The 18,349-nt window shown below is 54.5% G+C and overlaps 11 protein-coding genes across 11 annotated transcripts; 5 read left to right on the top strand and 6 right to left on the bottom strand.

Moving 5' to 3' along the window:
• Positions 1-264: 264 nt before the first annotated feature.
• Positions 265-2,140, top strand: M421DRAFT_418304 (phosphoglycerate kinase). Its single transcript, XM_033591734.1, has 5 exons — positions 265-524; positions 690-769; positions 831-1,251; positions 1,302-2,060; positions 2,108-2,140. Exons 2-5 carry the CDS (start codon positions 704-706, stop codon positions 2,125-2,127), a joined length of 1,266 nt encoding a protein of 421 aa, XP_033451076.1. The 5' UTR covers positions 265-524; positions 690-703; the 3' UTR covers positions 2,128-2,140.
• M421DRAFT_418305 (uncharacterized protein) lies at positions 1,976-2,791 on the bottom strand. Its single transcript, XM_033591735.1, has 3 exons — positions 2,574-2,791; positions 2,414-2,516; positions 1,976-2,353 (listed from the first exon to the last, which is right to left on the bottom strand). The coding sequence occupies exons 1-3, from the start codon at positions 2,713-2,715 to the stop codon at positions 2,326-2,328; spliced, it is 273 nt and encodes a 90-aa protein (XP_033451077.1). The 5' UTR covers positions 2,716-2,791; the 3' UTR covers positions 1,976-2,325.
• A 92-nt stretch (positions 2,792-2,883) lies between these two features.
• Positions 2,884-6,013, top strand: M421DRAFT_418306 (uncharacterized protein). Its single transcript, XM_033591736.1, has 6 exons — positions 2,884-3,315; positions 3,363-3,380; positions 3,434-3,510; positions 3,570-3,636; positions 3,689-5,633; positions 5,682-6,013. The coding sequence occupies exons 1-6, from the start codon at positions 3,234-3,236 to the stop codon at positions 5,740-5,742; spliced, it is 2,250 nt and encodes a 749-aa protein (XP_033451078.1). The 5' UTR covers positions 2,884-3,233; the 3' UTR covers positions 5,743-6,013.
• Positions 6,014-6,025: 12 nt separating this feature from the next.
• On the bottom strand, positions 6,026-6,529 carry M421DRAFT_3118 (uncharacterized protein; the record flags this gene model as incomplete). Its single annotated transcript, XM_033589210.1, has 1 exon — positions 6,026-6,529. One exon carries the CDS (start codon positions 6,527-6,529, stop codon positions 6,026-6,028), a length of 504 nt encoding a protein of 167 aa, XP_033451079.1.
• Positions 6,530-6,846: 317 nt separating this feature from the next.
• On the bottom strand, positions 6,847-8,507 carry M421DRAFT_3119 (sugar transporter; the record flags this gene model as incomplete). Its single annotated transcript, XM_033589212.1, has 4 exons — positions 6,847-7,223; positions 7,277-8,035; positions 8,089-8,429; positions 8,479-8,507. The coding sequence occupies 4 exons, from the start codon at positions 8,505-8,507 to the stop codon at positions 6,847-6,849; spliced, it is 1,506 nt and encodes a 501-aa protein (XP_033451080.1).
• A 237-nt stretch (positions 8,508-8,744) lies between these two features.
• Positions 8,745-9,113, bottom strand: M421DRAFT_360263 (uncharacterized protein). The gene has a single exon (XM_033589665.1). The coding sequence runs from the start codon at positions 9,051-9,053 to the stop codon at positions 8,862-8,864; it is 192 nt and encodes a 63-aa protein (XP_033451081.1). The 5' UTR covers positions 9,054-9,113; the 3' UTR covers positions 8,745-8,861.
• Positions 9,114-9,840: 727 nt separating this feature from the next.
• M421DRAFT_3120 (uncharacterized protein) lies at positions 9,841-10,272 on the top strand (the record flags this gene model as incomplete). The annotated part of the gene is made up of 3 exons (XM_033589214.1): positions 9,841-9,859; positions 9,938-10,033; positions 10,178-10,272. The coding sequence occupies 3 exons, from the start codon at positions 9,841-9,843 to the stop codon at positions 10,270-10,272; spliced, it is 210 nt and encodes a 69-aa protein (XP_033451082.1).
• Positions 10,273-10,699: 427 nt separating this feature from the next.
• M421DRAFT_57220 (uncharacterized protein) lies at positions 10,700-11,815 on the bottom strand (the record flags this gene model as incomplete). Its single annotated transcript, XM_033595478.1, has 2 exons — positions 10,700-11,248; positions 11,312-11,815. 2 exons carry the CDS (start codon positions 11,813-11,815, stop codon positions 10,700-10,702), a joined length of 1,053 nt encoding a protein of 350 aa, XP_033451083.1.
• Positions 11,816-13,857: 2,042 nt separating this feature from the next.
• Positions 13,858-15,857, bottom strand: M421DRAFT_360711 (lariat debranching enzyme). Its single transcript, XM_033589670.1, has 2 exons — positions 15,607-15,857; positions 13,858-15,562 (listed from the first exon to the last, which is right to left on the bottom strand). Exons 1-2 carry the CDS (start codon positions 15,763-15,765, stop codon positions 14,042-14,044), a joined length of 1,680 nt encoding a protein of 559 aa, XP_033451084.1. The 5' UTR covers positions 15,766-15,857; the 3' UTR covers positions 13,858-14,041.
• On the top strand, positions 15,568-16,673 carry M421DRAFT_360723 (uncharacterized protein). The gene has a single exon (XM_033589671.1). The coding sequence runs from the start codon at positions 15,950-15,952 to the stop codon at positions 16,577-16,579; it is 630 nt and encodes a 209-aa protein (XP_033451085.1). The 5' UTR covers positions 15,568-15,949; the 3' UTR covers positions 16,580-16,673.
• Positions 16,674-16,767: 94 nt separating this feature from the next.
• M421DRAFT_57753 (zinc finger protein zpr1) lies at positions 16,768-18,315 on the top strand (the record flags this gene model as incomplete). Its single annotated transcript, XM_033595532.1, has 2 exons — positions 16,768-16,908; positions 16,957-18,315. 2 exons carry the CDS (start codon positions 16,768-16,770, stop codon positions 18,313-18,315), a joined length of 1,500 nt encoding a protein of 499 aa, XP_033451086.1.
• Positions 18,316-18,349: the final 34 nt, after the last annotated feature.

Genomic DNA, 18,349 nt, shown 5'->3' on the forward strand with positions numbered 1-18,349 from the left:
CAGGCCATTCACGCCGACACCCTCCAGGCTCGACTGTTTGCAACCTCAATCTCGCCCTTATCGACAGTCTTCCTTTTTGCACATCTCTCCCCACGCCGGCCACGCACTCGCACATCACTGTCATGTTGCCGCGAAATGCATCTCCTTTGGCGGTGTGCACCGTCGAGCTTCATGTTCGTTCAACAGCAAGAGTGGTGCTGCACCAATGAACAGGGCCACAAAGCTGAAGCAGCTCAGGTTCCAAACAGGCTCGGCGTGGATCGACGCAGAGCCTCACGGCCCTCACCCGCTTGGTCCAGACCTTGTCGCTCACCGGTGCTGAGCTGAAAAGTTAAAACTGCAAAGAACGGCCTCTCGGCCGCGGGAGTGGTGTTTGGGCCAAGCTACTCGCCGGTTTCGTAGCAATCTCAGAGAGCCCCTCACTAGGCTAGTGGGGGTGATGAGCTCAGAGGGGCCATGGCGCTCAACAACAAATACTCGGCCTGAGCCTGCGCATGGAATCCTTTACACTCTACCTGTCAAAAGTAAGCAACGCTCCCTTCTTGAACTGTTCAAGCTGTTGTGCATCTCGAACTGTTCAAGCTGTTGTGCATCTCGAACTGTTCAAGCTGTTGTGCATCTCGAACCGTTCAAGCTGTTGTGCATCTTGAAGCTACAGAATTGCTCCGCTAACCCCGCTGCCACTACAGACTCAACCACAGCCATGTCTCTCTCCAACAAGCTCTCCATCGGCGATGTCGACCTCAAGGGCAAGCGCGTCTTGATCCGCGTAAGTCGGAGACTGCCAGACGAGTCAATGCTTGGCCAGCCGCTAACGGCCGACTCTACAGGTCGACTTCAACGTCCCCCTCGACTCCGACAAGAACATCACCAACAACCAGCGCATCGTCGGTGCTCTGCCCACGATCAAGTATGCCACCCAAAACGGCGCCAAGGCCGTCATCCTCATGTCCCACCTCGGCCGCCCGGATGGCAAGCCCAACCAGAAGTACAGCCTCAAGCCGGTTGTGTCGGAGCTCGAGAAGCTCCTCGGCACAAGCGTCACTTTCACAGACGACTGCGTCGGCAAGCAGGTCGAGGAGACTGTCAACAGCGCCAAGGACGGACAGGTCGTTCTCCTCGAGAACCTCCGCTTCCACGCTGAGGAGGAGGGCAGCTACAAGGACGACGAGGGCAAGAAGCAGAAGGTTGACAAGGCCAAGGTTGACGAGTTCCGCAAGGGACTCACTGCTCTTGGTGATGTCTACATCAGTGAGTGCTGGCGCAGTCAATCGCATGGCGCTCTTGCTGACTATATCTAGACGACGCTTTCGGCACTGCCCACCGTGCCCACAGCTCCATGGTCGGCGTCGATCTGCCCCAGAAGGCATCCGGTTTCCTCGTCAAGAAGGAGCTCGACTACTTCGCCAAGGCGCTCGAGGAGCCCAAGAGGCCCTTCCTTGCCATCCTCGGTGGTGCCAAGGTCTCCGACAAGATCCAGCTCATCGACAACCTGCTCGGCAAGGTCGACAGCTTGATCATCTGCGGCGGCATGTCTTTTACATTCAAGAAGACCCTCGAGGGCGTCAGCATTGGTGACTCGCTCTTCGACGAGGCTGGCAGCAAGACCGTCAAGGATCTCGTCGAGAAGGCAAAGAAGAACAACGTCAAGATTGTTCTGCCTGTCGACTACATCACGGCCGACAAGTTCGACAAGGACGCCAACACGGGGTACGCAGAGGACAAGGACGGTATCCCCGACGGCTGGATGGGTCTTGACTGCGGAGAGAAGTCGATCAAGCTCTACAAGGAGGCCATCGGCGAGGCCCAGACCATCCTCTGGAACGGCCCCGCTGGTGTCTTTGAGTTTGAGAAGTTCGCTACCGGCACAAAGGCTACACTCGACGCGGCCGTCGATGCCGCACAGAGCGGCAAGATCGTCATCATCGGTGGTGGTGATACAGCCACAGTCGCCGCCAAGTACGGCGTAGAGGACAAGCTGTCTCACGTTTCGACCGGTGGCGGTGCGTCGCTCGAGCTGCTCGAGGGCAAGGACCTGCCTGGTGTGTCTGCCCTGTCGAGTAAGTAAACCACTTGCTGCGAGGAAACCAAGGCTCAAAATCGGAAGGTATATCTCCGAAGTTATGATCTGACGTAGTTTATTTTATTTCCATCCCAGACAGCTCCTTGTCTGTCATTGACTCCGATCGTGCAGTACGATATGAACCAGTCGTGATTAACGCAAATGCCTTCTGTTTATCCTGTACGGTAGCCTCGAATCGGCCGCGCGCACTCAAACCGCCCCAAGGCGGTATGTCGTTCGTGTCATCGTCTAGGTCGTGTATCTCATTTGCCCAGCTTCTTGAGCTCATCCCTGTCACAAATCAGCATCTGGCTCTCGCTCTTCTAGATTCCTCAACCTGTCTGCGCGTACCTCAGCTGGTTCGCAAAGTCCTCAGTCGTGTCATCGTCGTCCCAGCTCTCCTCCCACAGATGTGTCTTGTCGCCGTGAGTCTGCGTCTCCTCCTCGCCCCAGTCTGCACTTCGAGTCAGTTCCGGCTTCTCTCGCTTCGCTCACACAAGGCACGACGTACCCTCGACAGGGAAGTCCTCAAACTCGTCATCCTCCTCAAGCTGAGGCGCGGGCTTTGCGGAGGCGGCGGCCGGTTGTCCGTTCGTTGCCTCGTTGGCGACGGCTTTTGTGGTGGATGCTCCTCCCTGTGCGGCGCCAGACATCTTGACGGTATGTGTGAGTTGTGACGTGTGATTTGGTGCAGTTGGCGGGCGAGATTGTGTGCAGCGGTTGTCGGTGCTTGGGAGATGGCGATGCGTTTCACAAGCTATCGATGCGGCTCCAACCCGTCAAACCACCGCAACAGCAGTCACGTGCGCGTGGGGTACACCCCGACCCTGCACTTCCGCGCAGAAGGTCTACAAGCATTGTTCAGAGCTTGGCCTTGATGTGTGTATTTTGTCTCATTACCGTTCAAACTCTGTTCGCAGTGCGCACTTGTGCTCGCACGCTCGCTTTCGCTCGAATCTAAGGCCATCGATGACGTCTGTGAGCTTCGTCCGTCAACTCTCCGGGGCCATTCCTCCATAATCCGCGCATTATCTAGTCCCGCTCCGACCTGCCCGGAGTTTTGAATATACTCGATTGCTCTTACCTCCGCTTCCCTTTCTTCCCCTCTCCTTCGTTTTCCTTTTGGTGTCTCACTCCCATACAGCTCCTCTGTTCAATCGCTAGGTTCATCATGGTCTTAGGGTGGCTTGGTGGCAAGGGCAAGGCCCCCACCCATACCAGAAGCTTGACGGCTATTGATGAGCTTGCTCAAAGTATGTACACTGGGATTGCATGAAAGTAAGACACTGACATGAGACAGTTCAAAATGCCATGAGCGGTACGATAGCCGCAATCTGAGACTCCAGACCCATACTGATGGCACGCGAGCAGCTGTCACCCATATTATGGCCGATGATATCGACAGCGCCGAGGAGAATCTTCGAAAGGGCCATTCACCATTCCACCAGGTGCGCGCCATCCGCAGAATACCACCTGTCAGCCAACACTGGAACTCACGATTGTCTAGTTGGGAGTCGGTGTATGCATGTTCATGCGAGCAACTTTAGGATTCGAGCAAGATGTCATGCGCGAAGGTCTGCCACAAGGTCGAGAGATAGTACGAGGCCCAGTACTGATATTTGGTAGCCAACGACATGCTTTATACCGCAGAGAACGGCGCCTACGAAAGTCAGCGCAGAGTCGCAAAGGACGCGAACTCTTTTCGCTCGAACATCTACCCCCCGGGAACCGAATACGCAGTATGCCAAGCAGAGGCTCAGCTGATGAGCGCTGTCGTTGGCGTGTTGAACGAGAGCTTGACTGAAGCCCTCAAAAGTTTCTACAAGCTGCGCAAGGCGTACATCACCCTGGAATCAGTTATGGAGGCCGAAAGGACATTTTTGCGGACAAAGAGCTCAAGCAGTCTGAACACCGCCACATCTTCGAAGCCAGCATCGGTTCGATCTACGGGCGGGAGCACCCTCAAGAAGTCACCTTCAAAGACGCCGTCGCTTCGCAAGTCTGCAAATCCATCGACCACAAGCCTGAAGCAGACTGGAACCACAACACAACCCTCGGTCGCTGATGCAAAGCCCAAGAACGGCGATAGTGACGATGACTTCGACTTTGTAGATGCTGAGCAGGAGCGAGGTGCTCAGACGCCTTTGGAGCACGGAGGTCATTTGAATCTGCCAGTTCAAGAAGGGGCGATTGCATTGGACAACGAGAAGAAGCAAATCGATACAAATGCCAGCTCCGCGCCAGGCCTGCCCACTGGAAACCCACAAGACACTGCCGTACCAGACCCGATTGCCGATTTCGAGAAGCTTGTCTTGAGGGACGACAATGGACAAGCAAGTGTATCGGAATTTACCGACCACCCTATAGACGAGTTCATCATTTCCGGGGCCAGTTTCTGCTTCGGCATCCTCCTCGTAATCGTGTCGATGGTCCCGCCGGCTTTCGCTTCTGTGCTCAAGGTCATTGGTTTCAAGGGAGACAAAGATCGCGGTCTCCGGATGCTTTGGCAAGCAACAAAATTCAACAACATCCACGGCGCCATGGCCGGTGTCATCCTGATGGGGTACTTCAACGGATTCGTTGGCTTCTGCGACATCATTCCAGAAACCGGCGAGGGTGCATACCCTGAGAGAAGATGCAAGGCTTTGATGGCGGAAATGAGGAGGCGATACCCGAAAAGTCATTTGTGGCTGCTTGAAGAGGCTCGTATGCTGTCCAGGGAGAAGCATCTGGAGGCATCTGTCAAGTACCTGGAAGACATTGGCGAATCTCCGTTCAAGCAGCTGGAGGCCCTGAGCTGGTTCGAACGCTCCTTGGATCTGATGTACATACACGACTACGCCAAGACCAGTACCGCATTCCAGACTTGTATCACACTCAACAACTGGAGCCACGGACTGTATCACTACATCTGCGGAGCTTCCTACGTTGAGCTGTATCGACGAGCAAAGGTCTCAGACCCGAAAGCGGCACAAGCCTATGCAGACCAGGCGAACGAATATTTCAAGCAGGTTATCCCCAATATCGGCAAGAAGAAGTTCATGGGCCGCCAGCTACCGTTTGACACATTCGTCAATCGCAAAATCTCGAGATGGGAGTCGCGCGCAAAGGAATGGAACTGCTCCTTCATTGATGCCATCGGTGTCTCGCCAGTTGAGGAGATGATCTATTTTTGGAACGGCTACAAGCGCATGCGTCCTGAGCATCTGCAGCACTCGCTAGAGAATCTTGCCTGGAGCGAGTCGGCTGCGAACCCTCATTGGGCGAAAGAGGACTTGACCGAGAAGGCCATACTTTCCACCCTTCGTGCTGTGTGCTTACGTACTCTTGGCCAGACAGCCGAGGCTGAGGAGATCCTGCAAAAGGAAGTCATCGCCCACGATGCGACAGCATTTGCGGGCGCTCTGAAGGATGACTGGATGCCACCTGTTGCGCGGTACGAGATGGCGGCGTGCAAGTGGCAGGAAGCTGTTGCCGACGGCAACCCACAGGCTCATCCGGATACTTTGAACCAGTGCAAGACATGGCTTGAGGCCTCGGGTAGCTGGGCTGGATACGTTCTGGATGCCAGGTTAGTCTGCCCTTATCAAACAACTGGCGTAAACTAATTATACTATAGGGTTGGTATGAAAATAACGACTGGCAAGGGCACATTGAGAAGATTCGGCGTCGCTATTTAGGCATGCTGGAAATACGATACGGCAATTGGGCGGATACAGGTTCTGGTACATTGATCTATGACCATCGAGTTACCCGTTCATAAACCCATAGAAGAACGAAATGGGCCGACAGTATGGAACCAGAAGAGAAGACCAAAATACAAAGTTCCGCCTGCAGAACCTTCGCTCGACGCCCGTCTTGAAAACGCGTGATGGGAAGTAATATAGTGTGGACCTGGTTCCAGAGCCACGCGTGGGCAGCTCATGCAGCCATGGCTACATCCAACGTCCAACCCACGCCCGACTAGACAAACGAGATCGCAACAGCGGTGACCGACTCATTCCACGTACGCTCTGCACACTTTTCGCTGCGCTTCTTCTCCGCAGCGATCGTCTTCTGCGCAGCCTCCCTGATCCTCTCCACCATCTCCTTCTCCGCCCACAACCGCCGATTCAAATCCCTGACATTCCTCCTCGGAGAAATCCACTCCGGGACAATCCTCAGCCCCAAGTCCTTCCTGGGCGGCGGCTTGGGCACGAAGCCTAATGGCACTGTCTGACCGAGACACATGGGGTTCGTCGCCTCGAATTGTGCGTTGCTGGGTTGCGCCGTCTTGGAGTAGTGCGCGGGCGTGTAGTCTGTGATGTTTGGCTTGGGGATCTGGGAGATGCTGGGCGCTGCGTCGCCGTTTTGCAGAATGTGGGGGGTTGGCTTGTTTGCTTCTTTGTCGGGGTATTGGATGGAGATTGGCAAGGATTTGGAGTGTGGGGAGCTGGTTGGGTCCTGGCTCGAGGATGTGGAAGACATCGTGTAGTGTTTGGGTGTTTTGGAGAGTTGTTTGGTGGGTTTTTTTGGTGGCTGTCTGACCTTGAGGGCTGTGGGGGTTCTGTGATGTGTGAGAATATCAGGACTGAAGGACCTGCGAAAACTTATTGCACACTGCAACAATTCACAACAATTTCTGAATGCGAACCACACATAGAGAACCATACTTGTGAGGTATCAGCAATCTTGATTGGAGTACCAGAGTTTGATAGACAGGGTCGTGCGACTCATCTGTCAGCCAGGGACAGCTTCAGCCGTGTAATTAACGACAACTAACCATGAATCCGTTATTACGTCTTCTAAACATCCCTTCGCTCAACGTTCTTATGCTCGGGGTCAATAGCAAACTCCTCATGGTCAACGTGCTTCTTCTCGAGCTCGGCGCCGCCCTCGATGTGGTTCGCTCCACCAAACATGGTGTCCATATCCTCAAGGCCGACCTGCTTGGTCTCGGGAACGAAGAACCAAACGAAAGCAGCCAACAGGATGTTGATACCTGCAAACATGTAGAAGGCGTAGAAGCCCTCGTTCTGGAGAAACAGAGGGAAAAACTGCTGGACGATCGAGTTGGCGACGTTCTGGGTCTGCGAGCACATGCCGACGGCTTGGGCGCGGACGTTCATCGAGAAAATCTCGGCGGTGTAGATCCAGACGGTGGCACCCCATGAAGGCTTGTCTATTGACACGTTAGTAGGACTCAGAAGTGCAATGGATCAGGGGACGGCTTACAGAAGAAAGCGAACAAGAACATGAGGAAGACGATCGCGATACCGACAGGCTGCGACTTGGCGCCGTCAAAGCTTGGGGTCTGGGTTTCGACTGAAGCAGCGATGACCATGCAGATACCCATACCGATGCCACCGACGATGAACAAGAACTTGCGGCCAAAGCGATCGACAGTCCAGGTAGCGTTGAGTGTGAACAGAATACCGAATGTAGCGTTGAGGGCGTTGATGAGAGCAATAGTGTCGGCAGCCTTGAAGACCTTCTTGTAGATGATGGTGGAGTAAGAGTTGAGGGTACCCTGTCCTGTGATCTGCTGACCAGCGTTGATGATCATCGCAATGTACATGCGCTTGCGGATAGACTTGTCCTTCCAGAGCGCGGAGTATCCGCTGGAGATGGCCTCAGCCTCAAACTCGATAGCCTCGCGGATGATGGTGATTTCGTCATCAACCTCTTGCTCAGTGTCGCGGACACGGGTCAAAGCCTTCTTGGCGGCATCGTAGTTCTTGTTCTTCTGGATGTGCCAGCGGGGCGACTCAGGGATGAAGAAGACCTGGGAGAGAATGACGATGGGCATCAAGATCTGGAATATGACTACCATCTTCCAGTCCCACTCGCCAAGCTTCTGGGGGTGCTTGGAGCAGGCGAAGTTGACCCAGTATGCGATGAAGGAACCGACCGAGTAGAACATCTGCCAGAAGGACATAATCTTGCCACGGATCTCAGGAGGTGCGAGCTCGCCGATGTAGATGGGACCAGCAGCTGACGGTGCGTTAGTCACAACTTTCAATCAAAGACCCTGCCGCCGAACTTACTAAGTGCGAGACCTTGACCCAAACCAATAATAACACGACCAGCAATGAAAACACCAATGTTTCCACGGGGCGCAAACGTTTGCATGAAGGTAGCGATGATGACGAGAACGGAACCAGTGGCCATGCCAACGCGGCGGCCAGCGTAATCAGCAAGAGGACCACCCATGAAGAAACCAGCTACGACAGCTCCGACGGTGTATGCAGTGTTGATAGCTCCGATGGTGTTCGCATTGGGGTGGTTGAAGTAGGCAACCCAGTGCTTCGAGCCTTGGACGGCGTTGAAGACTGAGGCATCATATCCGTAGAGCACCATGCAAGATGCTGCAACGAGGGACACGTACCTGGTGGATGTTAGTCTCGATCACTTCGAAGGTAGTGTCTGTGGCCTACCAATTGTACGCTCTCTTAGCGGTCACCATGTTTGCGGTTGGTGTCCGGGTCTGTGTGTGATAAACGTGTTGACTCTTGTCAAGGCTGTCAAGGCTGCTGTCGACTAGAACTCCGCAAAGGTCACAGCGAGAGTTTGTGGTTTTTCAGGGAAGGGGTCGATCTCTTTACAATATATACAACACTGCAGCACGGCGCACGCACCGTTCCAGTGTCGACCCCATGGAGTCGGTACACTTTCACACTGTGCTAGAATCCGTCAACCGACACCTTCAGCATTGTACCACGAATCAAAGTGCTAATGCAGCCGCAAAAACTTGCTCTAGAGCAAAGTGGATCCCCAGGACCCCATACCAACTGAATTAATCTGGGGTCCCGTCCCACACTCATCTTATCAGTCGATACTCCACAGTACGGATGGAAATCCAGCGTTTTGTTCTTCCACGAATGAGATCTAAGGTCTGGCGCTGAGATTCGGGGATCTCCTGCGCAGGCATGACTTGGAAGCGACGCCCATCATCCCAACTAGGCGAAACATGGCTAGAGAGAGCGCCGGACTGCGCCAGATAGGGAAGCATTTCCCCACCGCGATTTCCACACAAGCCTTGCCAGGACACGAGTGCGGCGGAGGAAAGCTTTTGGCGGGTGTCTGGGCTCCTTATTTCCAGGATTTGACATTAAGGGGCGTTCTGTCGTCGCTAATATTAATGGATGTTTAACCGTGTGTTTTTCGCAGCACGCGACAACCTCAAGTCGTCGACAATCGAGTCTGAAAGTGCGGTCTCGAATTCAATGTTGGTGCGCTGCAAAAGTGGAGACGTCCCGGTATGCTGGGGTGTCGAGCTGTGAACTTGCGAAGGGTAGCATCGTGCGCCATTCCCCCAAGGTGATAGACCAGCCGGGGACCGGCACCTGATCAGCACACGCTGATGCACTCGAGATGAGTATTCTGGACTTCACCATCCTATGAGACTGACAATATCAAGTGCAAACCGCACGCCTGACGACATGCAGCAGATACCAGACTTGGCGGGAGTGCCGAAACCCGGGATGAGCGGTGCTGAGGAGACAAACTGCACCACCCATACTCCCTGCAAGTAAAGATTGATGAACTCTATTATGGCTGCGGTGACATTTGACCATTTCATGCAAACCAAGGACAATTATCTAGAAGTCTCATTTGCTTCGATTGATCACGTGAGAATGTCAGCAAGTGTCATTCCCGCTGGCCGGCTTTTCTTCGCCTCTGCCTTCGAGGCTCGAGGACCCCACTTCACCGCCCGCCACTAGCCTCTGCGCCTCCAGCAAAATCATCACAACTTTCCAAATCGATAACAGGCCTACGCGCTCTACCAGATAGTCAAGATGCCTTCAGGAGCGGGAGGTCGGTACTCCGTCGTCGACACGTGTTGTCGTTGCTGCGTCAGCGCAACCCCGTTGAACAATGGCTGATCGTAAGCAGCGGGTACAAACCCCATCCACAACAAGAAGCCTAAGAAGAAGCCTGCCGGTGAGCTCGACGAAGAGGACGTCGCCTTCAAGGCCAAGCAGCAAGCCGGTGCGTACTCATCATGGTCTTCCTCGCACCCATACCCCGCTTCGACCTCCCCGCCGCCCAGCCTTGTCCCACGACTCCGACTTAAATCCCTCATACAAAGATATACCTTCCAGGTATTTAGTCCGCATACTGACGACTCTACAGACAAGAAGGCTCGCGAGGAGATGGCCGGCAAGGCCAAGGGCAAAGGGCCCATGAACACCGGGCAGCAGGGCATCAAGAAGTCCGGCAAGAAATAAGCTACTCGTCCACTCACTTCGAACGAGATTGCGGAACGATAAAAAGATACCACAGGATTGATTTGGAAGGCGTCCAAGCAGAGCGTATAGACAGTCACGAATGCACGGGCAATGACACCACGTCACAAGGCTTTCAATAAGGAGTACGTGATGCACTACTGATGATACCGAGGAATCGTCCAACAGTACAGATACACCGAAGACGGGCGGCCTCGATGCCACTCGCACGTACCACCACGCCACGCTGTGCCACGCCCGTCTCATATGTATTGTCATCTCGCTCTGGGGAACATCCGAGGCATCACGTATGCCAGAAAGTATGACGCACAGATCCTAAGCGGCAAGACAGCACTGATAGACTAAGGATATCGTCCCAGCAGGAGAGGGGAACCGTGAGGAGTCTAAACCACAAGAGCCACATCAGCCACTAAGCGAACATCACATGCTGCCCAGGCTGCGCGGCAACCTTGGTGTTCACGCCGTATGGGCCTTGCACGGGGCTGGACAGCTTGAACAACTGCTCTGCGTTCCTCCATGCCAGCCTCTCCCACTCTTCATCTGTGAGGAACCCACTCTCCTTCAACTCTGTTATGACTTCCCTCCCTCGCTCTTCCAGTGGGTAGTTGCTTGCGTATAGCACGCGGTCCATTGGTATCTGCTCGAGTAACGTCCGCATGCTTGACAGATCAAGGATGTCGGCAGTGGTCAGGTAGAAGTTGTGCTGCCAGACGTCGAGGAAACTGCGCTTAGGTTTGGCGGCAGGGGAAATGCTATCAAGGACTGCGTCGATTCGCGGGAGCAGTGAAGGGAGTGATCCCGGATGCGCGATGATAAGGCGCAAGTTGGGGTACCGATCAAAGATTCCGTTGAGGAAAAGGCGCAGTATCAGTAGCGGAGAAGCAACATGTGCGTTGTGCAGGTGTGTGACCAACGCTGCGACCACAGCGTCGGGCAGGTTTTCCGTATACTCTGCGATCTGCGCCTGTCAACACTCTATCACAGATTTACACCCTCTCTCCAGCACTGGACAGCGACGAACCTGATCACCACTCGGCCATCCCTCCCTCAACACCACTGGCACCCTCAGCCTCTGCGCCACCCCCCACACCTCCTCAAAACCCCCATCCTCGATTCCCCGCCCGGCTGCAACGACACCACCCACAAACTTCAATTTCGTAACACATCTCTGCAGCTCCCTCGCCGCTCCGCTGCCCTCGCCCGGCACACTGGGAAGCAGCGCCAGCGCCACCATCCTGTCATTCTGCATCCGTATCCCCGCGTCCAGCGCATCATTGAGCTTCATGCATATCTGCGGCGTTGCGGCGAAGGGTATGTGCGAGATAATCTGGACGGTATGGCCAAGAGCGCGTGCGTCGCGGATACGTGGGTGGCCGAGGTTTCGTAGTTTGGAGAGTGTTGGGGGCGTGAGAAGTTGCAACGCGGGTAAGGAGGGAGAGGCGAGGATATTGAGGGTTGGTGAGAGGAAGGATTCGAGACAGGCGATTACTGGAGATGGTGTGCTTGCTGAGGGTACTTGGCTCATTTCGGTCGTGAATGCAGCTGTAGGTATTGATAGGACAAGCGGAGTGAGACAGTAAGTTTAAGCGCGACGCAGGCTGCGGAAGATGTGCAGGAATGAAGTATGAAGAGCATCGCCTGAGGATCCCATCATCTAGCCAGGCGAGACTGAGGCAGAGAGAAGGTGCAGGCTGAATGAGGTGAGTATGAGGAAGGCACGTTGGTCATCAGGAGCGCCTGCTTGGATGTGTTGTGAGGGATTGAATCTTACACTATGTGGCTATGTCATAAGAGCCGATATGATCCGCACTCTGCATCCCATTACTTCGAATTGCCGCCCAATTCTGCACACAGAAACAGATGTAAAGCGCCCCAACTCCTCCTCTTCGTATCGGGACGTGCCGTCGCCGTGTTTATTCGGCGCGGCAGCAGAATTGTACCGCATGCCAACAGCAACTTCAACGGGCCCTTAAAGATCCGAGTAATAATATGCAAACCTCTTCCAACGCTTGGTCGAGTCCCCGCAGATCAAAGTCGCATGCTGGCGAATCGTGTCGTAACATCATGAAAGTCGTAAAATTTGTGGCGCAGTTGATGCGCCCCAATGAGCGCTTCTTCAACTGGCCTGGCGAACCCTCTTGCTTCCAAGAGTGAATGCGCGCCGCCTGATGGAGCCTAGGTGACTCTCATGGTGCGCAGAGCTTGTTGGAGACTGTGCGGTCTCGCTGCTGGATCGCCCGTTGCTGTTGGACTCTGATGATTGCGACGAGGATCTCGTGCGACCTTCCTCGGCGAGAATGTCGTCTAGGCTGACGTTGAGGTGGGGGTGGGTGATCGGGACCTCTTCGAGATTTTCGACGAACTTGGATGCCATTGTTGGGAGTTGATAGCTTAACCTTGGCAAATTGATGGTGATAAAATATAGCGTGGAGTCGCAAAACGGGGGTTGATGGCTCAGAGGATATAGTCAAGTCAACAAGCAAGGGACTTGAAGTATTTGAACTATGTCACTGTAGCGGTGTCGAACGATACTCTAGGAGGCCGATGTAGTGCAGTGGTCCAGACTCGTAGGGCGGCTTGGTAGTAATTTGACGGGAGTAGCACAAAACGATGAAGTCTGCAACGATATGCGGTGGCACTTGAAGTTCGAGCGAGCTAGTACTTGAGCGAGCTGATGTAGCTTTATTGAAAACGACGCAATGGGAGCCTCGAATGACCGGGGCGGCGCAGACTATTTAAGTCTACATTGCAGGCGGCATCTTAGTCGACGAGCATGCGGACGCAATGTGTAAGGACCTAAACAGGTCGCTAGGCTGCTGATCGCTCAGGTCTCGACGCCTAACGGTTGTAACTAGTAAGGGCAGGGATGATCCTTCGACATGCCTAGAAGACCTGTGGACAGCAGACCCTGCCGGAGCTGCGCCGTTAAGTGCCCCGAAATAGCTGCACCCTTTGTTTTGTTCCAAACGCAGCGCAACTCGTAACGAAGGCTTGGGCGATTAACAGGATCGCCCGAGCGGTTGTCCACGGCTTGGATGAATTACAAAGCACACGCAAGCCTCTCGCCACAGTCTGGTGAGTCAATCTCAGGGCAGCGTGGCAAGCATGCGCAAGATCAGCGCGATCAACACCTCTTCCGCAACAACACCAATATTCGTCTATCTTTGCTGTATGAGATTGTGTTCCACACCCTTCTCCGCACTCACACATGCTGTGTCATTTGTTGTTGTTGGCCGTTGGCGTCGCGCACGAGGACAAACCCGCGTGCAAAGCCAATGACGTATGGAAGGCGACCACCACCACAAAGCCTCCACAGCCCTTGGCTTTCAATATTGGCTGTTCCGGTCTACAGATTGCGGTCTGCCAGCCGCGACTGCCACTGAGTGCAGCCACGCCTAATCTGCGACGAATAATGGCCGAGCCCGGCCATGTAGTTGCGTGTTCCACGTCGTGCAGCATCGCGTCCGGCATGCCGAGAACGACATCATCGAGCAGGGTCTTCATCCTTCGCGCAGACCCTGAACCCACAATAATATGAGAAAGTTCGGAAACGAACGCCCAACAGCGCCTTCCGTCATGTCAAGATGCAGAGGAACGATAGGACTCGAGGTGTGGAGTCGCTAACGGCCACTAGCCACGTACGCTGCGCAAGGCTTCAGTATGTCCGTCTCAGATTTAGGCGCAGATGTTGTCGCAAAGGGATACGTAACCGCGTGTGAGATGTGAACTGGTCGATACCTATTGAGAGTCGTCACCAGCGCCCGCGGCCGCGTCCTCTTCCACCACCGTGACCTCTTCCGCGACCACCGCCGCGACCACCGCCACGATGACCTCTGTGACCGCCTCTGCTTCCGCCCCTTCCGCCTCTACCAGATCGCTGTTCCTCTGGTCTGGGACCGGCCTGCATGCGCTTTGCTCGTTCCTCGTCTGACGCGTGGAAAACATTAGGGATCTGCAGCAAGTCGCAGAAAGCTTGCGTATGCGGGTTGTCGTACTCTTGCGGCTCTTTTTGAACGTGGATGCCTTGAGACGGATCATAGACAGGCGCGGTCTGTACAAAGTCATGCGGTATAGTCATCCTCCCGCCTTTGACGATATTCTCTTCGACCCAAGTGATCTGCTCCTCGACGAGGGGCCTGTAGTAGGCATCACCCTTGTCGGTAGGTACTTGCGCGTCCGGATCACCAATTTGCAAATCACCAGCGAAGACACGTGTAATGGCGAGCCATTCGGTGTCGTATTCCAACCGTAGTGGCCTTTGCAGATCGCTGGGCGAGTGAGGTGTGATCTCGAGCAGTTGGAGGAAATGCCGTTTTGGCAAGCACTTGTCGAGAGCAAGAAACTTGGTCGTTTGGTTGGCAATGTCTGCAGGGAACGGCAATGTCTCCGGCTTCTCAAAGTTTGAGCGTGCAAAGGAGGCCGGCAGTAGATCTCGCACTTCATCGGGGACCACTGCTTGACCATTGATTTTCTCTGGCTCCTCAGGCTTCGTGGTTGTAGCAACCGGTGCCGGAGCTGCATCATCATCATCATCATCCATGTCAAGATCGATCTCGGCATCGTTCTTTGGCGTTTCTGTTGGTGCATCTTCCTCGAGATCAAGGTTGATCTCACCGTCGTTCATCACAACAGCAGAAGGCTCGTCGGCCGTTACAATAGGTGCTGCTGGCTCTGACCCACCTCCGTGCTGCCAGATACCGCTGAATTTGCAATGCATGTGCGCACTGAACCAGTATGGTGGTCGCAGGCGCTCAAGAACTGTTGTAGCTGCGACGCTTCCAAGTGTACCATCTTTCGCTTCCTGCTCGAAGTCTGGCTTCCACTTGAAGAGCTGTCGGTAGTTGCCCCTCCACTCCATACTGCGCGGCCAGTCGTGACTTAAGCCAACATCGACCTGTGTCCTGATCTGCAGGAGCTTGCGCACGTCTAGTTCGCGAACATGGTATATGCTCCTCACATCGTCACTGTTGTATGGCAGACGCTCGTAGTGCGGCTTCTTATAGTTGTAGCCTTTCCATATGCCAGATAAACCAGCAATACGTAGTGGTCCCAATCTGACGACGTTTGCAGCACCCATGTAGTAGATCTTGGGGGCAGCCCAGCCACCGTAGTATAGCTCCCACGAGTAGTTGCTGGCTTCGTGATTCCCTCCGATGAATATAGTCAAGAAGGGCGCGGTGCGTGCACCTGCGTAGTACTCGTGGAAGTCGTGCATGGCATAGTACTTCGAAGGCATGGAAACAGCTTTAAGATCGGAGGCATTGCGGACGGCCTACATTGTCAGCTCAATTGCATTTACAGTGCAAGAGCACCCACCTGAAAGTCACCTCCAATAATAAGGAGATCAACACCTGACCACCCTTTGAGTTCGCATGACTTTGCGACCGAAGCATATATCTCATGTAACACTCCGTGGCCGCAGCCCTCTACGGCTATGCGCAAGCCCTGCTGCTCGATGAGGGTCGGCGCAGCCATTGTGATGCTGGATGCGGCTGCCAATTGACGGCAAGTATTAGCAGATCGACCACAACGCCCCCAGAATTGCGCGTCACTAGCGCAGAAGTTGCGACTGGAGATGGAGAAGGCGCAAACAGTGAGCGAAAGCTCAAGGGACCACTAGCGCCGGGGGTCTTTCTCGAAGTCCGCACGCGAGACCTTGATGGTCCACAGCTGCTCGCGTCAAGCTCGTCTCGAACAACATCACGCACAAATGGACGCGACAGAGCTCGTGGAGCGTAGGTCGAATTACCTTCGAAAGGCCGCACATATCCTGGCAGTCTCATCACCAACTGCCGCAGCTTTCCTTGGTTCAGCACAGGACCGTCTGCTCGAAGATGCTGAGATAGAATTGCAGCAAAAGGAAGTCGATGCACTGCGAAGAAGTTTTTGTGGCGCCTGCGGCAGTCCCATGATAGCAGGATGGTCTTGCAAAGTTACCCACCAGGCCGATCGTAAGAGGGTGCGAAAGGGTAGGAAACTACTCAAAAGCACGACACAGCCCAGCAAGCAAGTAATCTACATCTGCTTGAGGTGTGAACGACAAACAATCCAATCACTGCAGGCCAGACCCGCGAAACACCTCAGAAAGTCGACAGCTACAAAAACCCCGCAGCCATTGCCAGAGCCCAAGCAGCAGGCTCAAGAGGCCAGTAAGGTGGTAAAATCGGTCAACGCGAGCAGCAAAGAGCGAAAGAAGGCTCGGAAGGGCGGTCTTGCAGCGATGCTAGAGAAGAGCAAGTCTCAGAACACGAGTTCAGGCGGTTTAGACTTGATGGACTTTGGCATGTGAGCAGCAATCTCGTAGGGCTGCAGAGCCGACAGGGTCCCAGCAGAAGGTTCCAGGTACCCCGCCACAGCGGCGCCAGGATTTTGAAGGCCGAAAAAACGTCACACTACTGGCCCCCGCGCCAAATCTTGCCTGACTACTAAGATTTTACAACAACCACCTTCACTTCATACAAAATCACGTACGACAAGATGGCCGAACACAAGAGTCTCGCGAAGGATCTCTTCGAGGATATGGGCCGCAAGGTCGACGAGGCCAGTGGACAGCAGGATGAGGACGACTCTAGGGTTGTTGACGAAATCGAGAGCTTGTGCATGAACTGCCACGAGAATGTAAGTGTTTCCCCTCCATCTGGGTATCGCAAGGCTGACTGTCTCCAGGGCACCACTCGCCTTCTCTTGACGAGAATCCCTTTCTTCCGCGAAATTGTCATCATGTCTTTCGAGTGCCCGCACTGCCACTTCCGAAACTCTGAGATCCAGCCCGCTGGTGAGATTCAGCAGCAAGGTGTCAAGTTTACGGTCCGAGTCGACTCCGCGGACGACCTGAGCAAGCAAGTCGTCAAGAGCGATACCGCTGTTTTCAGGGTTGAGGAGATTGATCTGGAAATTCCTCCTGGTCGCGGACAGCTCACCAACATTGAAGGTATTTTGTCCATGGTCGCGCAGGACCTGGAGCAGAAGCAGGACGAGCGAAGAGAGAAGATGCCTGAGGTTGCGCCCCAGATTCAGAAGGTCATTGATACACTGAAGGGGATGGCAAGCGGCGAGAAGCTGCCCTTCAAGGTCACAATCGACGATCCGGCCGGTAACTCCTCGATCGAACCGCCCAATGTGCTCGCTGCTGGCAAGTACTCTCGCCAGCAGTACAACCGCACAGCCGCACAGAACGAAGCGCTCGGTCTTGGTGATAGCAGTGGGCAAGAGCAGGAGACACCTCTCAACGTGGAGGCGCCGGCCACCGAGATCCGTCCCGAGTACAAGGCTCGCGAGATGTACCCGGAGATGCCTTCTGCGCACCAGCCCATGGTGAACAACGTCGACGATATCATCGAGAACCAGGTGTACTCATTCCCGTCCACCTGTCCAGGATGCACTCTGTCGTGCGCGACAAACATGAAGATGGTCAACATTCCCCATTTCAAGCAGGTGGTTCTCATGTCCACCGTCTGCGAGCACTGTGGATACCGAAGCAATGAGGTCAAGACCGGAGGCGAGGTACCGGCGAAGGGTCGTCGCATCACAATCAGTATTCAGAACAAGGAGGACATGTCCCGAGACATTCTCAAGTCTGAGTCTTGTGCCATGTCTTGCCCCGAGCTGAACCTTAGCGTTGAGCCTGGAACACTGGGCGGTCGATTCACCACCGTCGAGGGTCTCCTGACACAAGTCCGCGACGATCTTCGCTCGTCCATTTTCGACGTGGGCGATGGAGGTGACTCGATGGACTTGGCATCTAAGAGCAAGTGGAACACGTTCTTCGACCAGTTGGGCTCTGCCATCGATGGCAAGGAGAAGTTCACAGTCATTCTGGAGGACCCCCTTGCCAGCAGTTACATCCAGAGCTTCACTGCGCCTGAACCAGACCCACAGATCAAGGTGGATGAGTACGACCGCACAGAGGAGGAGGAGGAAGAGCTCGGTCTGAAGGACATGAAGACCGAGGGCTATGAGGAGGAGCATGCCGCAGAGCAGGCCGCAGAGCAGGCCGCAGAGCAGGCTGCCGCTAACGGCGCATGAGCTGTCGCATAAAAAAGTCGTAAATGTTTGCTTT

The sequence above is a fragment of the Didymella exigua genome (assembly GCF_010094145.1).
Source record: "Didymella exigua CBS 183.55 unplaced genomic scaffold M421scaffold_7, whole genome shotgun sequence".
NCBI lineage: Eukaryota > Fungi > Ascomycota > Dothideomycetes > Pleosporales > Didymellaceae > Didymella > Didymella exigua.

Coding starts and splice junctions, on each gene's coding strand:
- M421DRAFT_418306 (XM_033591736.1), top strand. CDS start 3,234: ATGGTCTTAGGGTGGCTTGGTGGCAAGGGCAAGGCCCCCACCCATACC. Junction 3,637..3,688: donor GCAAGATGTCATGCGCGAAG/GTCTGCCACAAG, acceptor GATATTTGGTAG/CCAACGACATGCTTTATACC. Junction 5,634..5,681: donor GGATACGTTCTGGATGCCAG/GTTAGTCTGCCC, acceptor ATTATACTATAG/GGTTGGTATGAAAATAACGA.
- M421DRAFT_418304 (XM_033591734.1), top strand. CDS start 704: ATGTCTCTCTCCAACAAGCTCTCCATCGGCGATGTCGACCTCAAGGGC. Junction 770..830: donor GCAAGCGCGTCTTGATCCGC/GTAAGTCGGAGA, acceptor CCGACTCTACAG/GTCGACTTCAACGTCCCCCT. Junction 2,061..2,107: donor TGGTGTGTCTGCCCTGTCGA/GTAAGTAAACCA, acceptor CAAAATCGGAAG/GTATATCTCCGAAGTTATGA.
- M421DRAFT_360711 (XM_033589670.1), bottom strand. CDS start 15,765: ATGGCTGCGCCGACCCTCATCGAGCAGCAGGGCTTGCGCATAGCCGTA. Junction 15,563..15,606: donor TTATTGGAGGTGACTTTCAG/GTGGGTGCTCTT, acceptor CTGACAATGTAG/GCCGTCCGCAATGCCTCCGA.
- M421DRAFT_360263 (XM_033589665.1), bottom strand. CDS start 9,053: ATGCTTCCCTATCTGGCGCAGTCCGGCGCTCTCTCTAGCCATGTTTCG.
- M421DRAFT_360723 (XM_033589671.1), top strand. CDS start 15,950: ATGGTCCACAGCTGCTCGCGTCAAGCTCGTCTCGAACAACATCACGCA.
- M421DRAFT_418305 (XM_033591735.1), bottom strand. CDS start 2,715: ATGTCTGGCGCCGCACAGGGAGGAGCATCCACCACAAAAGCCGTCGCC. Junction 2,517..2,573: donor TGAGGACTTCCCTGTCGAGG/GTACGTCGTGCC, acceptor CTCGAAGTGCAG/ACTGGGGCGAGGAGGAGACG. Junction 2,354..2,413: donor GACTTTGCGAACCAGCTGAG/GTACGCGCAGAC, acceptor GATTTGTGACAG/GGATGAGCTCAAGAAGCTGG.